The sequence below is a fragment of the Lepidochelys kempii genome, chromosome 1 (genome assembly GCF_965140285.1).
Source record: "Lepidochelys kempii isolate rLepKem1 chromosome 1, rLepKem1.hap1, whole genome shotgun sequence".
NCBI classification, from domain to species: domain Eukaryota; kingdom Metazoa; phylum Chordata; order Testudines; family Cheloniidae; genus Lepidochelys; species Lepidochelys kempii.
The window spans coordinates 156,077,077-156,101,894 of NC_136380.1; the positions used below are offsets into that span (position 1 = coordinate 156,077,077).

The 24,818-nt window shown below is 41.0% G+C and overlaps 1 protein-coding gene across 9 annotated transcripts in view; it reads left to right on the forward strand.

Annotated features, from left to right (window-relative positions):
* KDM6A (lysine demethylase 6A) overlaps positions 1 to 24,818 on the forward strand; it is a 279,893-nt gene that overhangs the window by 64,899 nt on the left and 190,176 nt on the right. For all 9 annotated transcript variants that reach the window (XM_073359011.2, XM_073358944.2, XM_073358964.2 and 6 more), the window contains one exon: positions 7,426 to 7,475. In XM_073359011.2, the coding sequence (XP_073215112.1) occupies positions 7,426 to 7,475 (50 nt within the window). The remainder of the gene's footprint in view (positions 1 to 7,425; positions 7,476 to 24,818) is intronic.

Here is a 24,818-nt window from a genome sequence, read left to right on the forward strand (position 1 = left end):
TTGGCCGCACAGCACTATATAGCGGCCAAATGCAGCGCATGCGCAAATAAATTTGTTAGTCTCTAAGGTGCCACAAGTACTCCTTTTCTTTTTGCGAATACAGACTAACACGGCTGCTACTCTGAAAGATGGGGAGAGCGCATGTGCAGCCCAAATTGGCCCTGCTACCAAAAATCTCTGATTTTAGGCGCAGGGCTTCAGACACACCTAAACTGGAGTACCCATAGGGACACATCTCGAACCTCAGTTGTGGGATAAGGTGAGTAACCTCATCTTTCTTGAGTGGTAACAACTAATTTAGACTCCATTTTGTATATATAGTTGGGATTATGTTTAGAGCCCTGCATGGGTAAAAATTTATATCCGCAGATATAAATCGATATCTATGGAATGCAGGGCTCTTCTGGGAACTGCAGCGGCAAAAAGAAGAGAATGTGGGGCCGCTGCTCCCAGGAGCCAGCGCCCCGCACCAGCAGCTTCTGCAGCGTGGCTGTACCACCCCTAGCCCTGCCCCGTCCCTTCCACGAAGCTGTCTCCATCTCCTGTCTGGGGGCATGTGTGCCGCTTGAACACAAAAGTATGACCAGGGACAGCTGCCAGTGAGCCTGGTGCCTGCTCCAGTGGGTGGGGCTGGAGATGGAAGAGCATCTTTGCGAGCAGGCTGGCTAACCTAGTGAGGAGGGCTTTAAACTAGGTTCACCGGGGGAAGGAGATCAAAGCCCTGAGGTAAGTGGGAAAGTGGGATACCGGGAGGAAGCACAGGCAGGAATGTCTGTGAGGGGAGGGCTCTTGCCTCATACTGAGAATGAGGGGCGATCAGCAGTTATCTCAAGTGCTTATATACTAATGCACAAAGCCTTGGAAACAAGCAGGGAGAACTGGAGGTCCTGGTGATGTCAAGGAATTATGACGTGATTGGAATAACAGAGACTTGGTGGGATAACTCACATGACATGGATGGTTATAAACTGTTCAGGAAGGACAGGCAGGGCAGAAAAGGTGGGGGAGTAGCACTGTATGTAAGGGAGCAGTATGACTGCCCAGAGCTCCGTTATGAAACTGCAGAAAAACCCGAGTGTCTCTGGATTAAGTTTAGAAGTGTGAGCAACAAGAGTGATGTAGTGGTGGGAGTCTGCTATAGACCACCGGACCAGGGGGATGAGGTGGATGACGCTTTCTTCCGGCAGCTCGCAGAAGCTACTAGATTGCACGCCCTTGTTCTCATGGGTGACTTTAATTTTCCTGATATCTGCTGGGAGAGCAATACAGCGGTGCATAGACAATCCAGGAAGTTTTTGGAAAGCGTAGGGGACAATTTCCTGGTGCAAGTGCTAGAGGAGCCAACTAGGGGGAGAGCTTTTCTTGACCTGCTGCTCACAAACCGGGAAGAATTAGTGGGGGAAGCAAAAGTGGATGGGAATCTGGGAGGCAGTGACCATGAGTTGGTTGAGTTCAGGATCCTGACACAGAGAAGACAGGTAAGCAGCAGGATACGGACGCTGGACTTCAGGAAAGCAGACTTCGACTCCCTCAGGGAACGGATGGGTAGGATCCCCTGGGGGACTAACATGAAGGGGAAAGGAGTCCAGGAGAGCTGGCTGTATTTCAAGGAATCCCTGTTGAGGTTACAGGGACAAACCATCCCTATGTGTCGAAAGAATAGTAAATATGGCAGGCGACCAGCTTGGCTTAACGGTGAAATCCTAGCGGATCTTAAGCATAAAAAAGAAGCTTACAAGAAATGGAAGGTTGGACATATGACCAGGGAAGAGTATAAAAATATTGCTCGGGCATGTAGGAATGAAATCAGGAGGGCCAAATCGCACCTGGAGCTGCAGCTAGCGAGAGAGAGGTTTCTTCAGGTATGTTGGCAACAAGAAGAAAGCCAAGGAAAGTGTGGGCCCCTTACTGAATGAGGGAGGCAGCCTAGTGACAGAGGATGTGGAAAAAGCTAATGTACTCAATGCTTTTTTTGCCTCTGTCTTCACTAACACGGTCAGCTCCCAGACTGCTGCACTGGGCATCACAACATGGGGAATAGATGGCCAGCCCTCTGTGGAGAAAGAGGTGGTTAGGGACTATTTAGAAAAGCTGGACGTGCACAAGTCCATGGGGCCGGACGAGTTGCATCCGAGAATGCAAAAGGAATTGGCGGCTGTGATTGCAGAGCCATTGGCCGTTACCTTTGAAAACTCGTGGTGAACGGGGGAAGTCCCGGATGACTGGAAAAAGGCTAATGTAGTGCTAATCTTTAAAAAGGGGAAGGAGGAGGATCCCGGGAACTACAGGCCAGTCAGCCTCACCTCAGTCCCTGGAAAAATCATGGAGCAGGTCCTCAAAGAATCAATCCTGAAGCACTTACATGAGAGGAAAGTGATCAGGAACAGTCAGCATGGATTCACCAAGGGAAGGTCATGCCTGACTAATCTAATCGCCTTCTATGATGAGATTACTGGTTCTGTGGATGAAGGGAAAGCAGTGGATGTATTGTTTCTTGACTTTAGCAAAGCTTTTGACACGGTCTCCCACAGTATTCTTGTCAGCAAGTTAAAGAAGCATGGGCTGGATGAATGCACTATAAGGTGGGTAGAAAGCTGGCTAGATTGTCGGGCTCAACGGGTAGTGATCAATGGCTCCATGTCTAGTTGGCAGCCGGTGTCAAGTGGAGTGCCCCAGGGGTCGGTCCTGGGGCCGGTTTTGTTCAATATCTTCATAAATGATCTGGAGGATGGTGTGGATTGCACACTCAGCAAATTTGCGGATGATACTAAACTGGGAGGAGTGGTAGATATGCTGGAGGGCAGGGATAGGATACAGCGGGACCTAGACAAATTGGAGGATTGGGCGAAAAGAAATCTGATGAGGTTCAATAAGGATAAGTGCAGGGTCCTGCACTTAGGACGGAATAACCCAATGCACCGCTACAGACTAGGGACCGAATGGCTAGGCAGCAGTTCTGCGGAAAAGGACCTAGGGGTGACAGTGGACGAGAAGCTGGATATGAGTCAGCAGTGTGCCCTTGTTGCCAAGAAGGCCAATGGCATTTTGGGCTGTATAAGTAGGGGCATAGCGAGCAGATCGCGGGACGTGATCGTTCCCCTCTATTCGACATTGGTGAGGCCTCATCTGGAGTACTGTGTCCAGTTTTGGGCCCCACACTACAAGAAGGATGTGGATAAATTGGAGAGAGTCCAGCGAAGGGGAACAAAAATGATTAGGGGTCTGGAACACATGAGTTATGAGGAGAGGCTGAGGGAACTGGGATTGTTTAGTCTGCAGAAGAGAAGAATGAGGGGGGATTTGATAGCTGCTTTGAACTACCTGAGAGGTGGTTCCAGAGAGGATGTTTCTAGACTATTCTCAGTGGTAGAAGAGGACAGGACAAGGAGTAATGGTCTCAAGTTGCAGTGGGAGAGGAGGTTTAGGTTGGATATTAGGAAAAACTTTTTCACTAAAAGGGTGGTGAAACACTGGAATGCGTTACCTAGGGAGGTGGTAGAATCTCCTTCCTTAGAATTTTGTAAGGTCAGGCTTGACAAAGCCCTGGCTGGGATGATTTAATTGGGGATTGGTCCTGCTTTGAGCAGGGGGTTGGACTAGATGACCTCCTGAGGTCCCTTCCAACCCTGATATTCTATGATTCTATGGGACAACTGCACCAGAGGAGCTGCCAGTGTGGGGTGCTGGCTTCTGGAAGCGGCAGCCCCATGCTCTGCTCCCTTTGCTGCTGAGTTTCTCAGGAGAGTCCTGCAGTTCCACAGATACCGATTTATATCCTCGGATATAAATTTGTATCCGCACAGGGCTCTAATTATGTTTTCCAATGTGTATTACTTTGAATTTCATCTGCCATTTTGTTGCCCTATCACCCAGGTTTATGAGATCCATTTGTAAGTCTTCACCTTCGGCTTTGGACTCAATAATCTTGAGTAATTTTGTCTCATCTGCAGATTTAGCCACCTTGCTGTTTACCCCTTTTTCCTGATTATTTATGAATGTTAAACAGCACAGGTCCCACTGCAGATCCTTGGTGGATGCCACTATTTACCTCTCTCCATTGTGAAATGTGACCATTTATTCCTATTCTTTCTTTCATAGATTAGTAATTGGTTAAAAGATAGGAGAGGACCATCTCTCTTATCCCATGAGTGCTTACTTTGTTTAAGAGCCTTTGGTGAAGGACCTTGTCAAAGGCTTTCTGAAAGTCCAAGTATACTATATCCACTGGATCATCCGTCTCCACATGTATATTGGTACTCTCAGAGAATTCCAATAGATTGGTAAGGCATGGTTTCCTTTTACAGAAGCCGTGTTGACTCTTCCAACATGTGTTTATCGGTGGCTGGTAATTCTGTTTTATTGCTATCGTTCCAGTCAGTATAGTTGCCTGATACTGAAGTTAGGCTTACTGGCCTGTAATTGCCAGGCTCTACTCTGCAGACTTTTTGAAAAGAGGTGCTTTCAACTTCCTCTATTATAATAGCAGTGTGTTCCCTTCATACAATAAAATTGGTTTAAAAAAAAATCTTCCTATAATACTGTTTATAATAAACTCAGATGGGAATCGTACTTTTTTTCCTCAATCATATTATGGAATTCGTTTGGGCTCACTGTAAGGCAGTAGGTAAGCCTGTTTATTTTTGCAGCCCGCAGGGTTTCCATATTCATTTAGGACTTTTCAGCAACAGTTGTCAGCTTGGTAAATTCATTAACTGATTTTCTTAATCTGAGATGCATATCACTTGTATCCTTTGAGTAGTATTTATTAATTTAGAAGTGTTCCCTTTGTCTTTCAAACAGCTGTATTGAAAATGGTCTTCGTTATAGTAAAAGAAACTTAGGCCCCCTCCCAATCTTTTTATGAAAATTCTTTCAAATTAACTTTTTTAATTTAAACATTATTTAGGGGTTGTGAAAACAGAAGTCACAACATTATTTTAATATATGAAAACCAGAAAGTGAATGACTCTCATCTAAGTGAAAATGACTGGTGAAATTTGTTTTTAAGCTGAGGAATTTTAAGAGTATGAATGGTAAAACTTAGTTTTTTCAGTTTTGAGGTTTTAACAAGACTTTACTATAATAATCAATAGGAAATTTTTTAATTGATTAGTATTACTGATATGAACTTATGCTTAAATTTCTTTAAAAATGTATATAAAAACTTTCGACTGTTTAACGTGTTTTTCTTGGTGATTATTATAGTGCAATGAAATGCACTTCTATATAAAAACACATGTTCTCTTAATTACTACAGTTTGTTAAATCTTAAATAATATACTGTTTTTAAAATTACTTGTATTGTTTAAAAACAGTAATCTTGTAACTTCCTTCAGTTTTAGGTGGACTCTTTGCTATGAGAATCTGAAACATTACAAGAAAGAAAATCTCTTGTTTTATAGATGATTGTCAGAGGAAGGTCATCCATGTGTTCAAAAATTACTTGTCTTTGTAGATTAAATTCAATATGAATATCTGAGGTGTTTAAATTGGGAAAGACTCAGTTGGTTAGTGATACTGTAAAATATCACAGCCTATGATTAATATCACAGCTGATTTTAGACTTATACAATAGTTTATTTTGTGTGTGTGTGAAGAGACTTAATATTTTTTAAAAACTGTTTGAATTAATTGTCGTGAAATCGTCAGTTGGATTAAGTGTTCAGAGTTCTTTTCAGAATAGTCTTATTCAGATAAGCTATACATATAACTGCTATGCATTATTAATGGTGGTCAGTCTGAGGAGTAAAAGTGACTTGTTGTGTAGATAGGTGTAAATAGAAGGAATGTAAATCTACAGTATCTTGTGTTGCATGTAAATCTACAGCAAAAAATGTTGATGTGGTCCCTTTAAAGAGTAACTGCAGTTTGATTAAAACTAACTAACCAACAAAAAACCAAAAACCAAACCCCAAATCCTTATGGCTTCTCAAAATAATATCAAATTTAAGAATAAGGCTGACTGATCATCAAAATATAGCAAATCAGTGAAGCTTGCTTTTATATCTGTAACTTAAGTTGATGATTTTGGACTCATGGATGTCAGGTGTAAAAGATGAAATATTTGCCTTAACTTTGAATATAGTTTTAGATTTGTGTTGCATCTTTTACATTCGTACTTTTCATGTAATATGATAGTATTCCCAAAAAGTCCCAGATTAGATCCAGTCGCATGGTGAGGAGCTTGATCTAGAAATACACTGTTTTTTGTAAATATATATTTGTATTCTTGCTCTTAAGTATCTGCGATATTTCTGAAAGTCTTGAATGGCTCTTGGTCTGTTATGTAATTGAGTATGTAGGGCATGCGCTTACCAAGTATGCTATCAAGTATGCTATAATTTAGAGACCCACTCTATGGTGCTTCAGTGGGTTAATTTTGCATATAGAAAACCTATTGCTTTTCCCATTCCCCATAATGGTCTGCTTTCCTGTCTTTCCTTGGATTGTGAGCTCCTCAAAGCAGGGACAGTTCCTTTTGAGTCTTTGGAAAGTTCTTAGCACATTGGATGCTACTATTAAACTTAATTAAATTTCTTATGAAACGGATACTTTTCAGAGGTGAAAATATTGACTTTTTAAGGTACTAATGGATCGTTATTTAAAATGCTACTTGTGTTTTTGCATGGCACCTGTTTTCATAAGAATATAAGCCCTGTATTTATGCCTGTCTGGCAGTGAGTACATTAATTAGCAAAGGTGGGGCTTGACTTTGGGTTGGTTTTTTTTTTTTTTTTTTAAAACACAACAGACATTTACTTGCCAAAAGACTAAACCTATTAACCAGAATTTTTTTGAGGGGAGAGCAGTAAGTTGCAGGAACAATGATTTGTTGAGAACTCTATCTCCAAATTATGGTAATTCAGTGATTCATACCAGAGTACTGTGTCTAGATCCATTTTAAGAGCTCTGTCTTTCATAATGGTCTTGGGCTTGGTAAGTGTTGGATAAAATTGAAGCTTTGCTCCCGCTGTCACCACCCTTTATCTGATCATGGAAAGGGAGAGGGTGCTTCTTCTGTAATCTTTCTGTAGATCAGTCTGGTCTTTTTCCCTTGCAAAAATTGTGCAAGACACCAGAGAGCATTGTAAACATGCTAAGTAATTTAAATTTAATCAATAGCAGCTTTGTCAAACCAAAATTTCAGTCAATAATTTCTTTCATAAACTTACTTTAAAATGTTACTAGATTGAATTTTATGTAAATTATGTAAATCATGATAACATTCACTTTTTGGTTGAGACACTTTCTACAGCAAAATTGTAATCTTCAGGAAATACTCTATCCATAACAGTGCATAGTTTATTGTTAAATAATTTAATAAAAGTAACACTATCATTTCCATATTGCATATTTTTATACCCTTAAGGCTTTATTTTCAGTCTTGTTCTTTTTAAAAAACAACCACCTTTTTCTCTATTGCAGCATTATCTGCCTACCAGAGGTACTACAGTTTACAATCTGACTACTGGAAGGTCTGTACATACTTATTTTTTTTCTAATTGTCTTCTAAATGTTTGGATTTCTAAAGTGGGTTAATGTGGGTATAACTCTGCAGCATCTATTTTTTGCCATGTAACATTCGTATTAATGGAAATGTTTCCCCTTCTGTACATACAATTTGTCTAAGTTAAAAATAGAAACAAACCTTTTGTTTAACTAGCTAACACTTCCAAAAACTAGTCATGTTTTTTGTGGAATTTTGTTTTGATCCATCTTTACTGCAATTTTTCATTAATTACCCCTGTGAGATATTTGAGGAAGTTTGAGTATTGAGAGAATTGCAATCACATGAAAACTTCTGTGCAAGTTTTGGCCTTAACCCCAGGGCATTTTTCCTGATGTACTTTTGATTTCCATGGTGACCATGGGACATTATTATTTGAAATTCTTTCAGTATTGTATTAGAATTCACTTAGACCATAAACAAGGAAGTGTCTTTTTATGCAGACTCTTAAAAATATTCACACTTGTATTCATATTAATAATGGTATCTTTAACAAGAGTAAGCAAAGGTGGCAAGATTGTAAAGGTGAAAAATTCTTTATATGACCGAGTGTAGAAAACAATATTGTACATGATTTTATTTTCATATGGAAAAATTCTGTAATGCTGATTTAAGCCCCTAATTCCAGAAAACGCTTAAGTCCATCTCTATTCAGAAAAGTGCTTGAGAGTGTGACTAACTTCGTGTCATGCTTAAAGTTAATAGAATCATAGAAGATTAGGGTTAGAGGAGACCTCAGGAGGTCATCTAGTCCAACCCCCTCCTCAAAGCAGGACCAACCCTAACTAAATCATCCCAGCCAGGGCTTTGTCAAGCTGGGCCTTAAAAACCTCTAAGGATGGAGATTCCACCACCTCCCGAGGTAACCCATTCCAGTGCTTCAGGATCCTCCTAGTGAAATAGATTTTCCTAATATCCAACCTAGACCTCCCCCAATGCAACTTGAGACCATTATTCCTTGTTCTGTCATCTGCCACCACTGAGAACAGCCGAGCTCCATCCTTTTTGGAACCCCCCTTCAGGTAGTTGAACTCTATCAACCCACCCCCCTCACTCTTCTCCTCTGCAGACTAAATAAGCCCAGTTCCCTCAGACTCTTCTCATAAGTCATATGCCCTAGCCCCCAATCAGTTTTGTTGACTTCCATTGGACTCTCTCAAATTTGTCCACATCCTTTCTATAGTGGGGGGCCCAAAACTGGATGGAATACTCCAGATGTGGCCTCACCAGTGCTGAATAGAGGGGAATAATCACTTCCCTCGATCTGCTGGCAGTGCTCCTACTAATGTAGCCCAGTATGCCGTTAACCTTCTTGGTAACAAGAGCATGCTGTTGACTCATATCCAGCTTCTCATCCACTGTAATCCCCCGGTCCTTTTCTGCAGAACTGCCGCTTAGCCAGTCTGTCCCCACCTGTAGCAGTGCATGGGGTTCTTCTGTTCAAGTGCAGGACTCTGAACTTGTCTTTGTTGAACCTCATCAGATTTCTTTTTGCCCAATCCTCCAATTTGTCTAGGTCCCTGTGGGCCCTATCCCTCCCTTCCAGCGTATCTACCTCTCCCCACAACGATCTGTCCAGCTTTCTGCCCCCATATGCTTAAACATATGATCCTTCAGTGATTTTGTGAGGAATGATGCTTTGCTGAATTGAGTCATAAATGATAAGGTCCATCAATGGCTATTAGTCAGGATGGGCAGGGAGGGTGTCCCTAGCCTCGGTTTGCGAGAAGCTTGGAATGGGTGATGGGATGGATCACTTGATGATTGCCTGTTCTGTTCATTCTCTCTGGGGCACCTGGCATTGGCCACTGTCAGAAGACAGGATACTAGGCTAAATGGACTTTTGGTCTGACGAAGTATGGCCGCTCTTCTGTTCTTATGTATTGATTTTTGACTGATAGCTTTATATCAACTTTTTGTTGTCTTTGAGTAGCATATGAAATCAGAGTGTACTTCGACAAATTCCGCTCAGTCTCTTCCCACATGGGGCGTTGTCTGTAGTTGGATAAAATATCTTCGGTTGCATGTGGAGGAAAGGGCAGGATTTGAAGGCCCTGAGGGGATTGTGTACTATGTGATGCTAGCTCTAGAGAGGCTCCCTGTATGCAGGTGTACAAAAGGAATTTGAAGGAGGAAAGACTTTATTGGTTCTACATGGATTTACTGGTCACTCCCTCTTTTGGGCGCGGGAGGATCAGTTGGTGGGGGCTACTCTAGCTGGACTAGTATTCTCAGAGGCTCCACTACTGTACAGCCACCTGAGAAGTGTCCTGTCAGGAGAGGTTTTGGAGCTGAGATCATTCTTAAGAACTGATAGCAGCTGAAATTAAAAAGGGATGATAATTTTTTTAAAAAAAGCAGAGATTTGATATTCTGCTATATATAGTCTTTGAGATTCATTGTAACCTTTAGGTTATATAAATCAAAGTGCAGGGACAATTGGTTAATTATCAAGCAATCTATTCTAACTGTGTCTATGCTGTAGGCATCATTTCTGTGTTAAACATCTAAGAGCATTTTGTGATTTGGATCACTTGTCTGGCTCACGTTTTAATAGCTCACCTCAGAAGAGATACTGATTATGCAATAGACTGTCGTGTTGGAGTGCAGAGTGAGTTGTATATTTTTGTTAGGAGTATTTGATTTTAAACTTAACTCAGTGTCTGTAAAATGAATATGTTTAAAAGAAATAATTTACTTTGTTCTTGCACAATCCAAGAGATTTTTATGATAAACACAAGTTGCATTTATTTTACTAACCTGTTTAAAAAGTTCTATATTTGTACTGAGTTAATATCTTACAGTTTTTCTTCAAGTGGCCTGTGCACATTCCTACTCTTGGTTATGCACTGAAGTCCTAGCTGCATAGTCTGCACATCCCAAGAGTAGGACCATGCAGAGGTCGTTTCACAGAATGCTGGTTACAGGTAAGTAACCTTCATTTTGGTATTGTAAGAGCAGTGTGGCTGGTACAAAATGGCCAGTTTTGCTGCTGCTTGGTCTCATCCAAATGGGACATTATTCTAAATTGTGCTGTCATTACATACTATATAGTTACTTTTGGGCTTTACTTTACTTTAGTCATTCTTGGAACAGAACTAAGAATCACTTTTTTTCTCTTTTCTGATTCTAAAAATTTTTTAGGGTGGGACTACTTAGGTATATTATGACAGTAGGAATGTACAGACCAACCATCCCCTCCTCCCTTAAGAAAGAAACTCTATTGCAGTGCCAGGTTGCAATAACAGTTGCAAAGCTGCCTGGGACGGGGCTGGAGAATGATCTTTCTCTGTTGTGTGGATTTTCCTCTTTTCCTTAATGTGTATTTTGTAAAATATCTTTTTGTTTTGGTTACAATGTCTGATTCAGAGAAAAATTGTACAGCAAGACCATAGGAAGTCCTACAGCTCAGATTGTTTCCAGTGCATTTTAGGTGACAGTATTATAGCTTGTCTTGATGTACTTTGTAATTAAATATTTTGTGGAGAAAAACAAAGAGTGTAACAGTAAATTTTCGATTACTTTTGTTCAAATGCTTTTAATTTATTTTGAGGGGTGTGTGTGTCACCAATTAAGCTACCAAAACCAAAAACAGATTTTTTTTTTTTGAAGGGATGGCAAGAAAAAGCTCCATCTCCAAGCCATGTAAAAGGCCTCATCTATATAATAATAATCCAGGATTGTCACTCTGAGACTTAGAAGATTTCTGTCAATGTGAAGCGATGAAACAGCTACTAGCAGGGTTGATAGCTCTTTTTGTTTAGAATATCACCAGATTCAACAATCATTGGGCTTTGTTACCATCCATTGTTTATATTCTCAGCCATTTTGACTTTACAAAGTACACCTGTGCAATAGTACAGGCTTTCAGTTACAGTAAGGTATGTATCCTAGACCATTGTGATATCAGAAGTAATTTAACACATAACCTTATTCTGCATTTGACTTATGTGCAACACTTTAATTGGTTGTATGAGGGAGACTGCATAGATGGTGAATTATTTGGCCCAGCTGCTATAGTTCTCACTATACCAGCTTTCAGTTGCTGCTGTGAGAATATTTAGAAGTTTCTGTACTTGAGTGTCAAAGGATCATATGCCAAATGTTAGTGAGAGATGTATGCTTCAAACTGCACCAGTGCAAAATCTGCAGTACACTGGTGAAGTGAATCTGTAATGAGTTTACATGTATGTAGGTACTGTATAGTTCAAATAAGAGTATTATGGTTCTACTGTTTCTCATTTAATATATGAATATAAAACACGTAGATGGATTGCTGGCCTTGATTTATGTTTGGGACCTCCTGACAGGGTATGTCTAATCAGATGTAAACTGCAGTTCAGGTTTTTCACCATTGTGTCTAAGTCAGCAAATGATTATTCTTTCGCTATGGTATACTCTAGTGTGTGGCATTCAAACCTGAGTTTTATATAATTTTGTCATTTCACTTTTGAGAACATCATAACACTTCTTCCTGTCCGAAAAGTATTTTTAGAATTATTAGTGTTGGGCCTATTTTTCACTAACTTTCCATTCAGGCTTTTTTTAAAAAAAACCCTTATTTGTTTTGTTGTATTTTTATTGTCTGAAGTGCTCAGTGCTATTTCTAGGGGGATGGTGGATTGCTACACAAACTCATTTATACATAGTTCTTCATGGGATAAAGAGCATTGACAATCTGTTCATAATTTTCAAGTGATAATACACTGAATATGGTTGAGTATAAAAAGTCAAAGGCAGAAAAATTGAGTTTTAGTGGCTTAGTTGGACTCTAAAATAACAATTTCTATTTTGATGAATAGTTAGACAGTTATCCACTTTTACTCTTACATAAAAATGAAGACAGAAAAAAATAAATTTTAAGCTAAGTCACAGGAAAAGGCATTGCTTGTTAATCAGTAATAACAGTGGATAAAAATGGTTGATTTTTTAAAAAAAGCTTATTTAAATTAAAATTTTTCTTTTAAAATTTGAAAATGACACCCTGTCTTAAGGCGTAAATTCACTATAATCTACAAAAATCATTTACATTAAATAAAAAATAATTAAGCAATACGTGTTTGTAGCTGAAGCTTTAAAGGAAAGGCAAACCACTGAATTAGTGGAAATCACTTGCGAAGCACCTGGAAACAGAGTTTGTTGAAGTGCTCAACAAGCTTTTGACTGAAATAGCTGCTTCTGCAGGTGCAGAAAGAATACTTTCTTCATTTCTACACGTTTAGTTCAATGATTATTAGTTCATGTAAAGTTAGGAAAGCAATTGGGAGTTGAAAAGGGCAGAAAGCTTACTTTTTATTAATGGAATGGGAAAAGAAAAACAAGTGTGAGAGGATGAGATCTATTTCTAAAACGATGAAGAACATGGTGACCAGAAACAGTAAGTTCAATTCATGAACTATAGATCATACTTTTTTGTTTAATAAAGCAGTATGAAATGTAAAACACATTTGACAAACTTTTATTTTATGTGTCCAGCACACTTAAGAGTTTTATTTATGAATAATAAAATGGTGTTTCTGTGCATTTTAAGTGAATTCCAATTGCCATCAAAGTAGAGCTTGACACAAGTCATGAGTAAGAAATGAATCATCTAGTAAACAAGAAATACATCATACATCATTTTCTAACATAAAATAAATTAAGAATCTGAATTGGTTCATTACTAGATGGAAATGGTAGAATTGTCCATAATAATGCAGACAAGGCAAAAGTGTTGAATAAGTATTTCTGTTGTGTATTGGGAGGGGAAAAAAACAGCCCCCACTCTGCTTGCTACATCTATCTAGTGTATTGCACTGAATGGCGCATGTATGATTACCTCCATTGTGGAGAGGTGGCATATGTGTGCATTTAGTGCTAGCAACTCTTGGTCCTCAGAGGTGGAGTACAGGGACTTGAGATCAGAGTGGCTGAAGTGGAGGAGCAAAGCGGGCGTGCGTACATAGTGAGACTTTCCGGGACACAGTAGAGCAGTCCCATACCCAGTCTGACAGCTTCTATGCTGTTGTGGAGGATAAAAGTCCCTGTGAAGGAAAACATCAAGCTGAAGCAGAGGGAGACAATCCCATAGTTGGGACCCTTCTTCCAGATGACGTTATGGCATCCTCTTGCACTGAGGGTATCCCTTTGGGGGAGGGAACTCGAGTTATTAAAAAGAGACAAGTAACGGTAATGGGGGATTTAATTATTAGAAATGTAGATAGATGGGTTTGTGATGAACAGGAGAACCGTATGGTAAATTGTCTTCTAGGGATGAAGGTTGTGGACCTCTCGAGACATCTAGGTAGTGGTACATGTAGGCACCAGTGACATAGAGAAAGGTGGAAGACAGGTCCTGGAGGCCAAATTTAGGCTGCTTGGAAAGATATTGACGTCTAGGACCTCCAAGGTAGCATTGTCTGAAATACTTCCAGTTCCACGTGCAGGGCCAGTTAGGCAGAATTGCAGGGTCTAAATGCAGGGATGAGATGGTAGTGGGCAGAGGAAGATTTAGGTTTCTGAGGAACTGGGGAACCTTTTGGGAAAGGAGCAACCTATACAGGAAATATGGGCTTCTACCTAAACCAAAACAGAACCTGATTGGTAGTATATAACATTAAAAAGGTTGTAGAGGATTTTTAAACTAAAAGTTCGGGGAAAGCTGATGGGTTTGGAGGAACACACGGTTCAAAGAGACACATCCTTTAGTGGAGGATTTATTAAAAGGGTTACTCCATAGCCTAGTAAAGAGGACAGGATAGAAGATGATAAAGTACAAGGAGCAGTTGAAGACGGAGAGAGACAGTAAAAAAAAAAGTCTCATTTAATTACATCACATGAAGGCTGTCAACTATATATTAACAAATTTTATATGTGCTTGTATACAAATGCTAGAAATTTAAATACTAAAATGGGTGAACTTGAGTGCCTAATATTAAATGAGGCTATTGATATAAAAGGCATCACAGAAACTTGGTGGAATGGTGAACATAAGAATGGCCATACTGGATCAGACCAAAGGTCCATCTAGCCCAGTAAACTGTCTTCTGACAGTGGTCAAAGCCAGATATTTCCGAGAGAATGAACAGAACAGGTAATCAAGTGATCCATCACCTGCTGCCCATTCCTAGCTTCTGACTAACAGAGGCTAGGGACACCATCCCTGCCCATCCTGGCTCATAGCCATTGATTGACCTATCCTCCATGAACTTTTTTTTTTGAATGCTGTTATAGTCTGGGCCTTCACCATCATACCATGATGATATGGGACATGGTAATACCAGGGTATAAAATATATAGGAATGACAGAGCAGGTTGTGCTGGTGAGGGAATGGCTGTATATGGGAAAGAAAGCATAGACTCAGATATAGCAGAACCCGTTTATCTGATCTAATTGGGATCGGGACCAGATAGGATAATGAAAAATTCAGATAATCCGGAGAATGGAAAAGTGCAAGGCTTCAGCACCATCTAGTGGCCACAGGAGAGATCACCCACTTCTGGACCTCCATGTGCTGGTTGTTCAGTTAATATGGAGAGCCAGAAAATGGAGAGTCAGATAAACGGGGTTCTGATATATAGTAAAAATCTTAAATGAATCAAACCAGTATCACAGAATCTCTATGGATAGAAATTCATGCTTGAATAAGAGTAAAGCAGTAGGAATATACTACCAACCACCTGAATGGGATGGTGGTTATGAAATGCTTGTGGAGATTAGAGGCTACAAAAATAAAAGATGCAATAATAATGGGGGAATTCAATTATCCCCTTATTGACTGGGAATATGTCCCTTAGGACAGGATGCAGAGATACAATTTCTAGATACCATTAATGATGGTTTCTTGGATCAGCTAGTCCTGGAACCCACAATATGAGAGGCAATTCTTGATCTAGTCCTCAGAGGAGCACAAGATCTGGTCGAAGAGGTGAATATAGCTGAACCACTCAGTAATAACCACAATGTAATTAAACGTAACATTCTTGCGTGGGTGAGGGGGGGGAAATAACAAAGAAACCCATCACGGTAGCATATTAAAAGGGGAACTATACAAAAATGATGAAGCTATATAAGTGGAAATGAAAAGGAACGGTCGCAAGAGTGAAATACTTGCAAGCTGCCTGGAAACTTCTTAAAAAAAAAAAAGCCCACCGTAATAATCTCAAACTAAATGTATATCGTAAATTAACACAAACAAACAAACAAAAAACCAATAAGACCAAAAAACAATTGCTGTAGATGAATAGCAGAATAAAAGAGGCAGTTAGAGGGAAAAAACACACAAAAATTGGGAATCACCTCCTACCGAGGAAAATAGAAAGGAGCATAAACTCTGGCAAATCAAGTATAAAAGTTATAGTTAGGCCAAAAAAGAATTTGAAGAGTAGCTAGCAAGTCACACAAACAGCAAAGCTTTAAAAAGTACATCAAGCAGAAAGCCTGCCAAATAGTCAGCGGACATTTGAGGTGTGAAAGAAGGCACTCAAGGAAGACAAGGCTATTATGGAAAAGCTAAATGAAGTCTTAGCAACAGAGATTATGAGGGAGATTCCCACACCTCAGCCTTTTTTTTTTTTTTTTTAAAGGTGGCAGATCTGAGGAATTGTCCCACATCGAGGTGTCAGTAGATGTGGTTTTAGATCAAATTGATAAATTTAACAGTAATATCACCAGGAGCAGATGGTATTCATTCAAGAGTTGTTATGAAGGAACTCAACTGTGGAATTTCAGAACTAACAACTGTGTTGTGTAACCTATCACTTAAATTAGTCTCTGCAACAGATGAATGGAGGATAGCTAAAGTGATACCAATTTTTTTTTTAAAAAAAAGCACCAGAGGCATTCTTGGCAATTACAGGCCACTAAGCCTGACATCAGTACCAAGCAAATTGATGGAAACTATACAGAATGATCAGATACATAGATGAACACGACATGTCAAAGGAAGAGTCAACATGGCTTTTCTTAAGGGAAATCACGCCTCACCAATCTATTAGAATTCTTTTGTGTCAACAAGCATGTGGATAGGTGTGAGTCAGTGGGTATAGTGTACATGGATTTTCAGAAAGCCTTTGGTGAGGTCCCTCAAGAAGGACTCTTAATCCAAGGAAGCCATCATGGGATAAGAGGGAAGGTCCTCTCATGGATCAGTAACTGGTTAAAGCATAGGAAATAAAGGGTAGAAATAAATGGTGAGTTTTCATAGTGGAGAGAGGTAAATAGTGGGGTTCCTAATGGATCTGTACTGTGACTTGTACTGTTCAACATATTCATGAATGATCTGGAAAAAGGGGTAAGCAGCAAGGTGGCAAAATTAGCAGACAATGCAAAATTACTCAAGATAGTTAAGTCTAAAGCAGACTGTGAACAGTTCCAAAGATCTCATAAAATTGGGTGACTGACTGGGCAACAAAATGGCAGATGAAATTCAGTGTTGATAAGAGCAAGTAATACACATTGGAAAACATAATACCAACTGTGTGTATGTATGTGTGTGTGTATGTATATATAAAAATATGAAATGATGGGTTCTAAATTAGCTATCACCACTCAAAAAAAGAATAGTTCCCTGAAAACATCTGCTCAATGTTCAGCAGCACTGGGGGGGAAAAAACAACTGAATGCTAGGAGCCATTGGGAAAGGGATAGAAAACATCATAATGTCACTGTAGAAATCCATGGTATTCCCACACCTTAAATAATGCATGCAGTTCTATTTGACTCTGCTAAAAAAGATGTATTAGAGGTGAAAATGTTACACAAAAGGGCAACAAAGATTATTAGAGGATCTTTTGGCCTCCACAAAATCCGCTGGCAAAAAGTATAACTGGATTTGTTAGTCTTTAAGGTGCCAAAAGTACTCCTTTTCTTTTTGTGGATTCAAAAAATAATTAGGTAAGTTGATGGAGGATAAGTCCATCAGTGTCTATTAGCCAAGATGGTCAGGGGGACAACCCCATGCTCTGGGTGTCCCTAAGCCTGACTGCCAGAAGCTGAGACTGGTCGACTGGGTGTGGAAGACAGGTTATTAGTCTTCATGGACCATTGGTCTGATCCAGCGTGACCATTCTTAGGTTCTTATGTAGTCATGTGGTATCCTAGAAGATTAGGGTTGGAAGAGACTTCAGGAGGTCATCTAGTCCAACCCCCTGCTCAAAGCAGGACCAACCCCAACTAAATCATCCGAGCCAGGGCTTTGTCAAGCCGGCCTTAAAAATTTCTAAGGATGGAGATTTCACCGTCTCCCGAGGTAACCCATTCTAGTGCTTCATTACCCTCATAGTGAAACGGTTTTTCCTAATATCCAACCTAGACCTCCCCCCTCAACTTAAGACCATTGCTCCTTGTTCTGTCATCTGCCACCACTGAGAACAGACTAGCTCCATCCTCTTTGGGACTCCCCTCCCTCCCCCCTTCAGATAGTTGAAGGCTGCTATCAAATCCACCCTCACTCTTCTCTTCTGCAAACTAAATAAGCCCAGTTCCCTCAGCCTCTCCTCATAAATCATGTGCCCCAGCCCCCTAACCATTTTTGTTGCCCTTCATTGGAATCTCTCCAATTTGTCCACATCCTTTCTGTAGTGGGGGCCCCAAAACTGGATGGAATACTCCAGATGTGGCCTCACCAGTGCCGAATAGAGGGGAATAGTCACTTCCTTCGGTCTGCTGGCAGTGCTCCTACTAATGTAGCCCAATATGCTGTTAGCTTTCTTGGCAACAAGGGCACACTGTGGAATCATATCCAGCTTCTCATCCACTGTAATCCCCAGGTCCTCTTCTGCAGGACTGCCACTTAGCCAGTCGGTCCCCACCTGTAGCAGTGCATGGGGTTCTTCTGTTCTAAGTGCAGTATTCTGCACTTGTCCTTGTTGAACCTCTTCAGATTTCTTTTTGCCCAATCCTCCAATTTGTCTAGGTCCCTGTGGGCCCTATCCCTCCCTTCCAGCGTATCTACCTCTCCCCCGAGCTTAGTGTCATCCGCGAACTTGCTGAGGGTGCCAATCCATCCCATCACCCAGATCATTAATGAAGACCTTGAACAAAACCAGCCCCAGGACTGACCCTTGGGGCACTCCGCTTGATACCGACTGCCAGCTAGACCTGGAACAGTTGATCACTACCTGTTGAGCCCGATGATCTAGCCAGCTTTCTGGCCACGTATGCTTAAACAGATGCTTAAGTGATTTTGTGAATAATGATGCTTGTATCCAACAGTTTTAAAAGATCTTGCTGAGCAGCTCAGTGGACTGATGATGTTGGGTTTTTTTTTTCAGTAGTTCTTGGAACACTGGGGAAGTTCTAGAAGACTGGAAGAAAGCTAATGTAGTGCCAATATTTAAAAGTGGTAAACAGGAAGACCGAGTTAACTATAGGCCTTTTAGTCTGACATGGATGCCTAGCAAACAAGTGGCATGGCTGATACGTGGCTCTATCAATAAAGAATTAAAGTAGGGTAATATAATATCAATCTGTATAGGTTTGTGGAAAATAGATTTGTCTAACTTTTTTTTTATGAGATTGCATGTTTGGTTGAAGTGTAAAAGTGTTGATGTTATATACTTAGACTTCTGCAAGGCATTTGACTTGGTATAGCATAACATTTTGAACAATACAGAATTAATATGGCACAAATTAAATGAGTTAAATTGGCTGACAGGTCTCAAAATATAATTGTAAATGAAGAGTCATCATCAACCAGGTATGTTTTTCAGGAGAATCCTGCAGGAATTGCTTCTTGCCCCTACATTTAACATTTTTTATGATCACCTGGAAGAAAACATATAAAATTGTTACTGATAAAGTTTCCAGACAACACAAAAATTGAACAAGTGATAAATAATGAAGAGGCAGCTCACTGACACAGATCAGTCTGGATTGCTGGGTACAAGGAAATTATTCGCATTTTAATATGATCAGATGTAAAAATAATACATAGACTGTAGACCATATTTGCAGGATGCGAGACTTTGATGCTGGGGAGCAGTGACTCTGAAAAAGACTTGTGGGTCATGGTGAATAATCAGTTGAATGTGAGTTTCCAGCACGAGGCTGTGGCCAAAAAGGCTAAAGTGATCCTTGAATGCATAAACAGAAGTATCTCGAGTAGGAGAAGAGAGGTTGTATTGCTTCTGAATTTTAGCACTGAAGCCACCACTACTGGAATATTGTTCGGTTTTGTTGTTTACAGTTCAAGAAAGATGTTGATAAATTGGAGAGGGTTCAGAGAAGAGGCATGAGAATGATTAAAGGATTGAAAAACATGCCTTACAGTGGAAAAACTCAAGGAGATCAATCTATTTATTGGTAACAAAGAGAAATATGAGTGACGATCAGTCTAAATATAGATATGGGGAACAAATATTTGATTGTCTCTTCAGCGTAGCAGAGAAAGACATAACACAAACCAATGGCTAGAAATTGAAGCTAGACAGTTTAAGCCAGAAATAAAGCTCACATTTTTAACAGTGAAGGTAATTAACTCCTGGAACAACTTAAGCAATGGGTCTGGTGGATTTTCCATCCCTGGTTATTTTAAAATCAAGACTGGATGTTTTTTTCTAAAAGAGTTTCTATAGTTTAACTTGGAATTAATTCAGGGATATTTTGTGGCCTATGCTATAGAGGATGTCAGATTAGATCATCACAGCAGTCCGTTCTGGCCTTAAAATCTGTGAATCTGACATGCCACTGGTAATGAAGGCCATTAAAGGGTGGGAGAAGGGAGGATGAGGATGATATCCTATCATATATACCACGGTATGAAATGTACACTTGTTAAAATTTAACTGAAATTTCTCTTACTCTTTCTTTCCTTGCTCCCAGCTTCTCATAGGTAAGATGGCAAAAGTGACATTTCAAGAGATTTGCACAGATCATTTTATATTTTAAAGGCTAGAAGGCACCGTTATGTTTGTCCAGTTTGATCTCCTCTGTAACTCAGGGCACAGAATTTTATTCACAAAGTCCTGCATTGAGCCCATAACTTCTGGTTGAGCTTGAGTCTTTTTGAATAAAACAAGAAATGAGAGGCTATTCAAACATGAGGGGAACACTGGGAAGGTGCGCACACATTTGTGAGAGAAGACAACCGACTTCTTGTGGGCAGGAGGGGAAGGTGGGCCGGGCCACCAGTCATCACCCTAAGGACCGAGGAGATGACCCCAGCAGCCCATTCCCCCCTGCCTTTGGAGCACCACAGTGGGCTGGGTCTTCCCGTCTCTTGCATGGGGAGACTGGGTCAAGCCTGGTTACCCTAATGATCACCCTCTGGACCTTAGCACATGGCCATTTCCTTTTCCATATTGTCTGCATTATTCTGTACTTGTCATTTATATAAAAATAAAACATCGCTAAAGAGTTTAACATGGTGGAAGGGAGAGTAAACGTATGATTAAGTATTTGAATCATAGAAATATAGGGCTGAAAGAGAACTAATTAAGACTAGCCCCCCCAGTGCTGTGGCTAAAAGGTGAATGGATTAGCTAATAGTTGAATGCATTAATAAACTAAAGTACTTTTTCTGTTGGTATCTGCCTCTACAATAAACTTGCTTTCCATACAGTGTTGTTGTTTTTTAACCTCTGTGGTGATGACACCTTGAGTTGGTGTGAGAGAAGGGTAAGGGGAGTGGATGGGGGTAGTGAACAGAGGGGAAGCTGGAACCATTTCAGGAAGGGGGATGGTATGGAGGTGACAAGTGTGGCCAATGGTTGTAGGGTTATATACTGCAGTCTGTGGCATGGATGCCATTTTGAGCACATTATAGGGAATGGAGGAATTTTACAGCTGAGCAGTTGGAGGGTCTCCTAGTGTCACCCAACTTGGCAGCAAACATCTGGTACTTGTAAAAAAGTTGTTTAAATCTACCTGCGCAACTGATTAGAATACATTTCATAAAGCTTACTGGCTCTCCTCCACAGCAGTTGCCATATGGCTGTCCAGATGGAGTTCATATGTCATGTCCAAAGCTGCTATATTGTACAGTTCTTGGCTGCCCAGAATAATCTTCTGTTGTTGGATCCTGTGGTATACATGAGATTAAAGGAGCTTCCTGTGGGTTCTTGGGTGCTTGCTGTGTTGTCTGGGAAAACTATAAATCACATAATTCTTGGGTGTATTGGTGGCATTGCTTGCAAAAGTGCAGTCCAGTTCCTCTCAGTATGGGCAAGTAGTGAAAGCATTAACAGTGGTCCTGTTCTGGTCTCTTGTCTTCAGGTAATTCTGCCCAAGCTCCTTTGCTTTGATTTGGCATTGGGACCATGTCTGGGAATGCTGCCACATCAGTGTTTGCTCTGACAGTGGTTTGTAGATGTTTTCATACCACTGATTTTTCTCCAAGTGGGACTGACTATGCCCATCTCCAAAGAAGGCATTCAAGTCCAAGACCTTCACAAGGTCCATACAGAAGAGTAGGGGCATGGCTTGGGGGTGTGAACACACTTTTACCTGTTGTCAAAAAGGGACATTCCTGTTTGTTTGCCAGCTTTTAAATGCAGCGGTGATATGCAGTCAAGATGACTCTGGACCATTGGAGGGTACCCAGACAGGCCAATGCTGGTGTGAAAACATGCACTGTGGGATAGTAACTGGAGGACTGCTGGAAGTTTAGTAGTTAAGAATGTCCACGTAAACCTTAAAGCGAACATACTCAGTTAAACCTGTTGCAAGAAGAATTAGTTATTGTGACCTAAGATGCCAAATAATTCACTTGGGAAAAGGTTGTGTGTGGACGTAAACCACTTGAAATTGAACAAACTAAACTTCACATCCAATGTAACCTCTCCATGTAGGTAATCCCTTTGATTGAGTAACTGGCCCTTCTCAAAACTTAAATGTTGTTTGAAAAGATTTGAATTTACCCCTTGTGAGTGAATTTCATCCCCCATCCCTGAAAACTTAAGATGGCAATCTTGCCAGCTATCACATATGACTTCAAGATTGGCCGGTGGGGGGGAAGCTGCCATGTACCACTTGTAATCTTTTGCATAGATAAAGTAATTCTTAGTCACCTCTTCTTCCTCTGCTTTTAACAAGGATTTCACTTAATCATACGTAGCATGGGTGGTTAAGTGAAGAGATATTATATACTCTCATGAGGATCTTGAAGATCTGCCTACTTAGTCTTGTAGATTTTTGTAGATATCTTCATGCAGTTAGGATCCAAATATGGAAATTTGGCATCTGGGGTCATATTTTTATCAAACAAATGAGCAGTTATTTTGAAATATACAAGACTGAAATGGCCTAGTTTAAAAAAATAAAACTGCTTCTAGGAGGTTAGTCCTATAACTGTGGTGCAGCAAGAAGAAGGTATCAGATTCTGAAAAGCAGCTGTTCGGTGCTTCTTGCAAACCTTTACCAGACATTAGATTACATAGCTGCCTTGGAACATACAGCTTTTAACCTCAGGTTGCTGATTTATCTTTGGGTACGTGTCTCCCAGACATCCAGCTCTCTAACTCTTGCACAGTGTGTTTTGTGTGAATGATTACTAAAAGTGTGTAGTTTTATGTTGCTGGCAAGTAGATGGCAGAAAACCTAGATTCCTCTCCTTTTCTCTATTACTGCTTCATAAGTCTGAGGAGATTCCTCCAGCCTTAGGGAGAGACTGAAGAATCATTGTTCAGGGTTGATGGGTTTCTTTACAACTGTTGAACGCTATTTAAGGAGTATACAAAAGACATCTGAGTGAGGCTGCACAGGCAGTGTATGTGTGCTAGAACTTGCCTGCTAGAAAGAGAGGACTAAATCTTGTAGTCTATTCTTGGAAGTGGCTTAGTTGTACAAAACAGACTTCTCATTTTGCTTTCCTGGTTCATCCTATGTCTGCATACTAGGAAGTTAGTCTTTTACTCCTGAGGGCATTCTGTGCCAAAAAATTAAAAATTCTGCACACAATATTTTAAAATTGGGCAAATTTTATTTGCCAAATAAATGGGGAGGCTCCAGCATGGCATTGAGAAGCAAAAGCCACTGGCTGAACACAGGTGGGAGATCACTGTGCAGCTCCCCTGTCCTGGGACATGGACTCAGCGGTGAGGCTGCACCCAGTCGTGACACAGCTCAAGGACCGTGCCTGCCCCAGAAACACCCCAGGACCCTGCCCCTCCATGCCAGGTGCACGAGGTGTGGGCAGGCAGGTTCCACAAGGCAGGATCCAAGTGTGGAGGGATCCAGGTGTGGGTTGAGAGGGTGCTGTATGGGGCAATCTGTGTGTGGGTGGCTCAGCGGGGGATCTGAGTGCACGGGGGGATCTGGATGCACAGGGCCTTGTTGCGGGGTTCTGGGTGCAACAGTAATGGGACTCTTCAGGCGGGTCCAAGTGAAAATGGCTGGGGCTCAGCAAGGGGGGGAGTGTGGAGGGCTCAGTGGGTGGGTCCAGATGCTGAGGGAGTGGGGCACAGTGAGGTGGGGATCCAGGTGCAGCTGGTTGCGCCTCAGGGTGTCTCGTTGGGGTGGTCCAGGTATAGGGGGAGTGGGGCTCATTGGAGGGTTTTGGGTGCAGAAGGGGAGGCTCGGCGGGAGTCTGAGTATGAGGGGATCTGAATATATGGGGGAGCAGTTCCCTGTACAGTGATCCCTCCTGCTGCAGCTGACGAGCGATGGGAATAGGAAGTACCGGGGGCAGGAAGGATTTTGCAGAGCTTCCTACAGCTGGGGGAGAAATCTGATGCTGGGTTTGACACGGCCCTGGATGCTGTGCAAGGGAAAAGGAAGTCCTGTCCTCCCTAGCCCAGCCGGGACTAGCAGCTGAGCCCAGCGCATGGTTGGAGTCACCAGCCGGGTCTTCCCCAGTCCCGCCCCCTGCCCCACAGTGACTTACCTCTCTGTTAGCTGCCCTGGGCACCCGAAACATACCACTGGGAAGGGTCAGATGACCACTCTTGTGGCTTCCCCGTCAGTCATTTTTCTGAGCGGAAGCAAAGAAATCTGCGGGGGACATAAATTCTGCTCATGAGCAGTGGCACAGAATTACCCCAGGAGTAGTCTTTGAAGCCTCACTATGTCAGTTGGTTTATGGCACTGACCCAGCAACTTCTGTTAAGATTAGGAAGTTGTTGTGAACAAGGTGTTTCTATTCTGAAAAATTTTGCTCTTAGTGAGCTTTGCATACCATGTGAAGCCATCATCTCTATCACGGAGACCTAAAATACAGGGGAGGATCTGTTAATTTTACCATTGGATATTGTCTTTTTAATTAAACCTTAATATAAACATGTTACAAAGAATACTTTTTCATCCTTAACACTAAAATAGTTTTAATTAGCAGTGAGATTTTTTTAATCAAATATTTAAATAATAAAAGTTTACATTTTCCAATAATATTTTTAA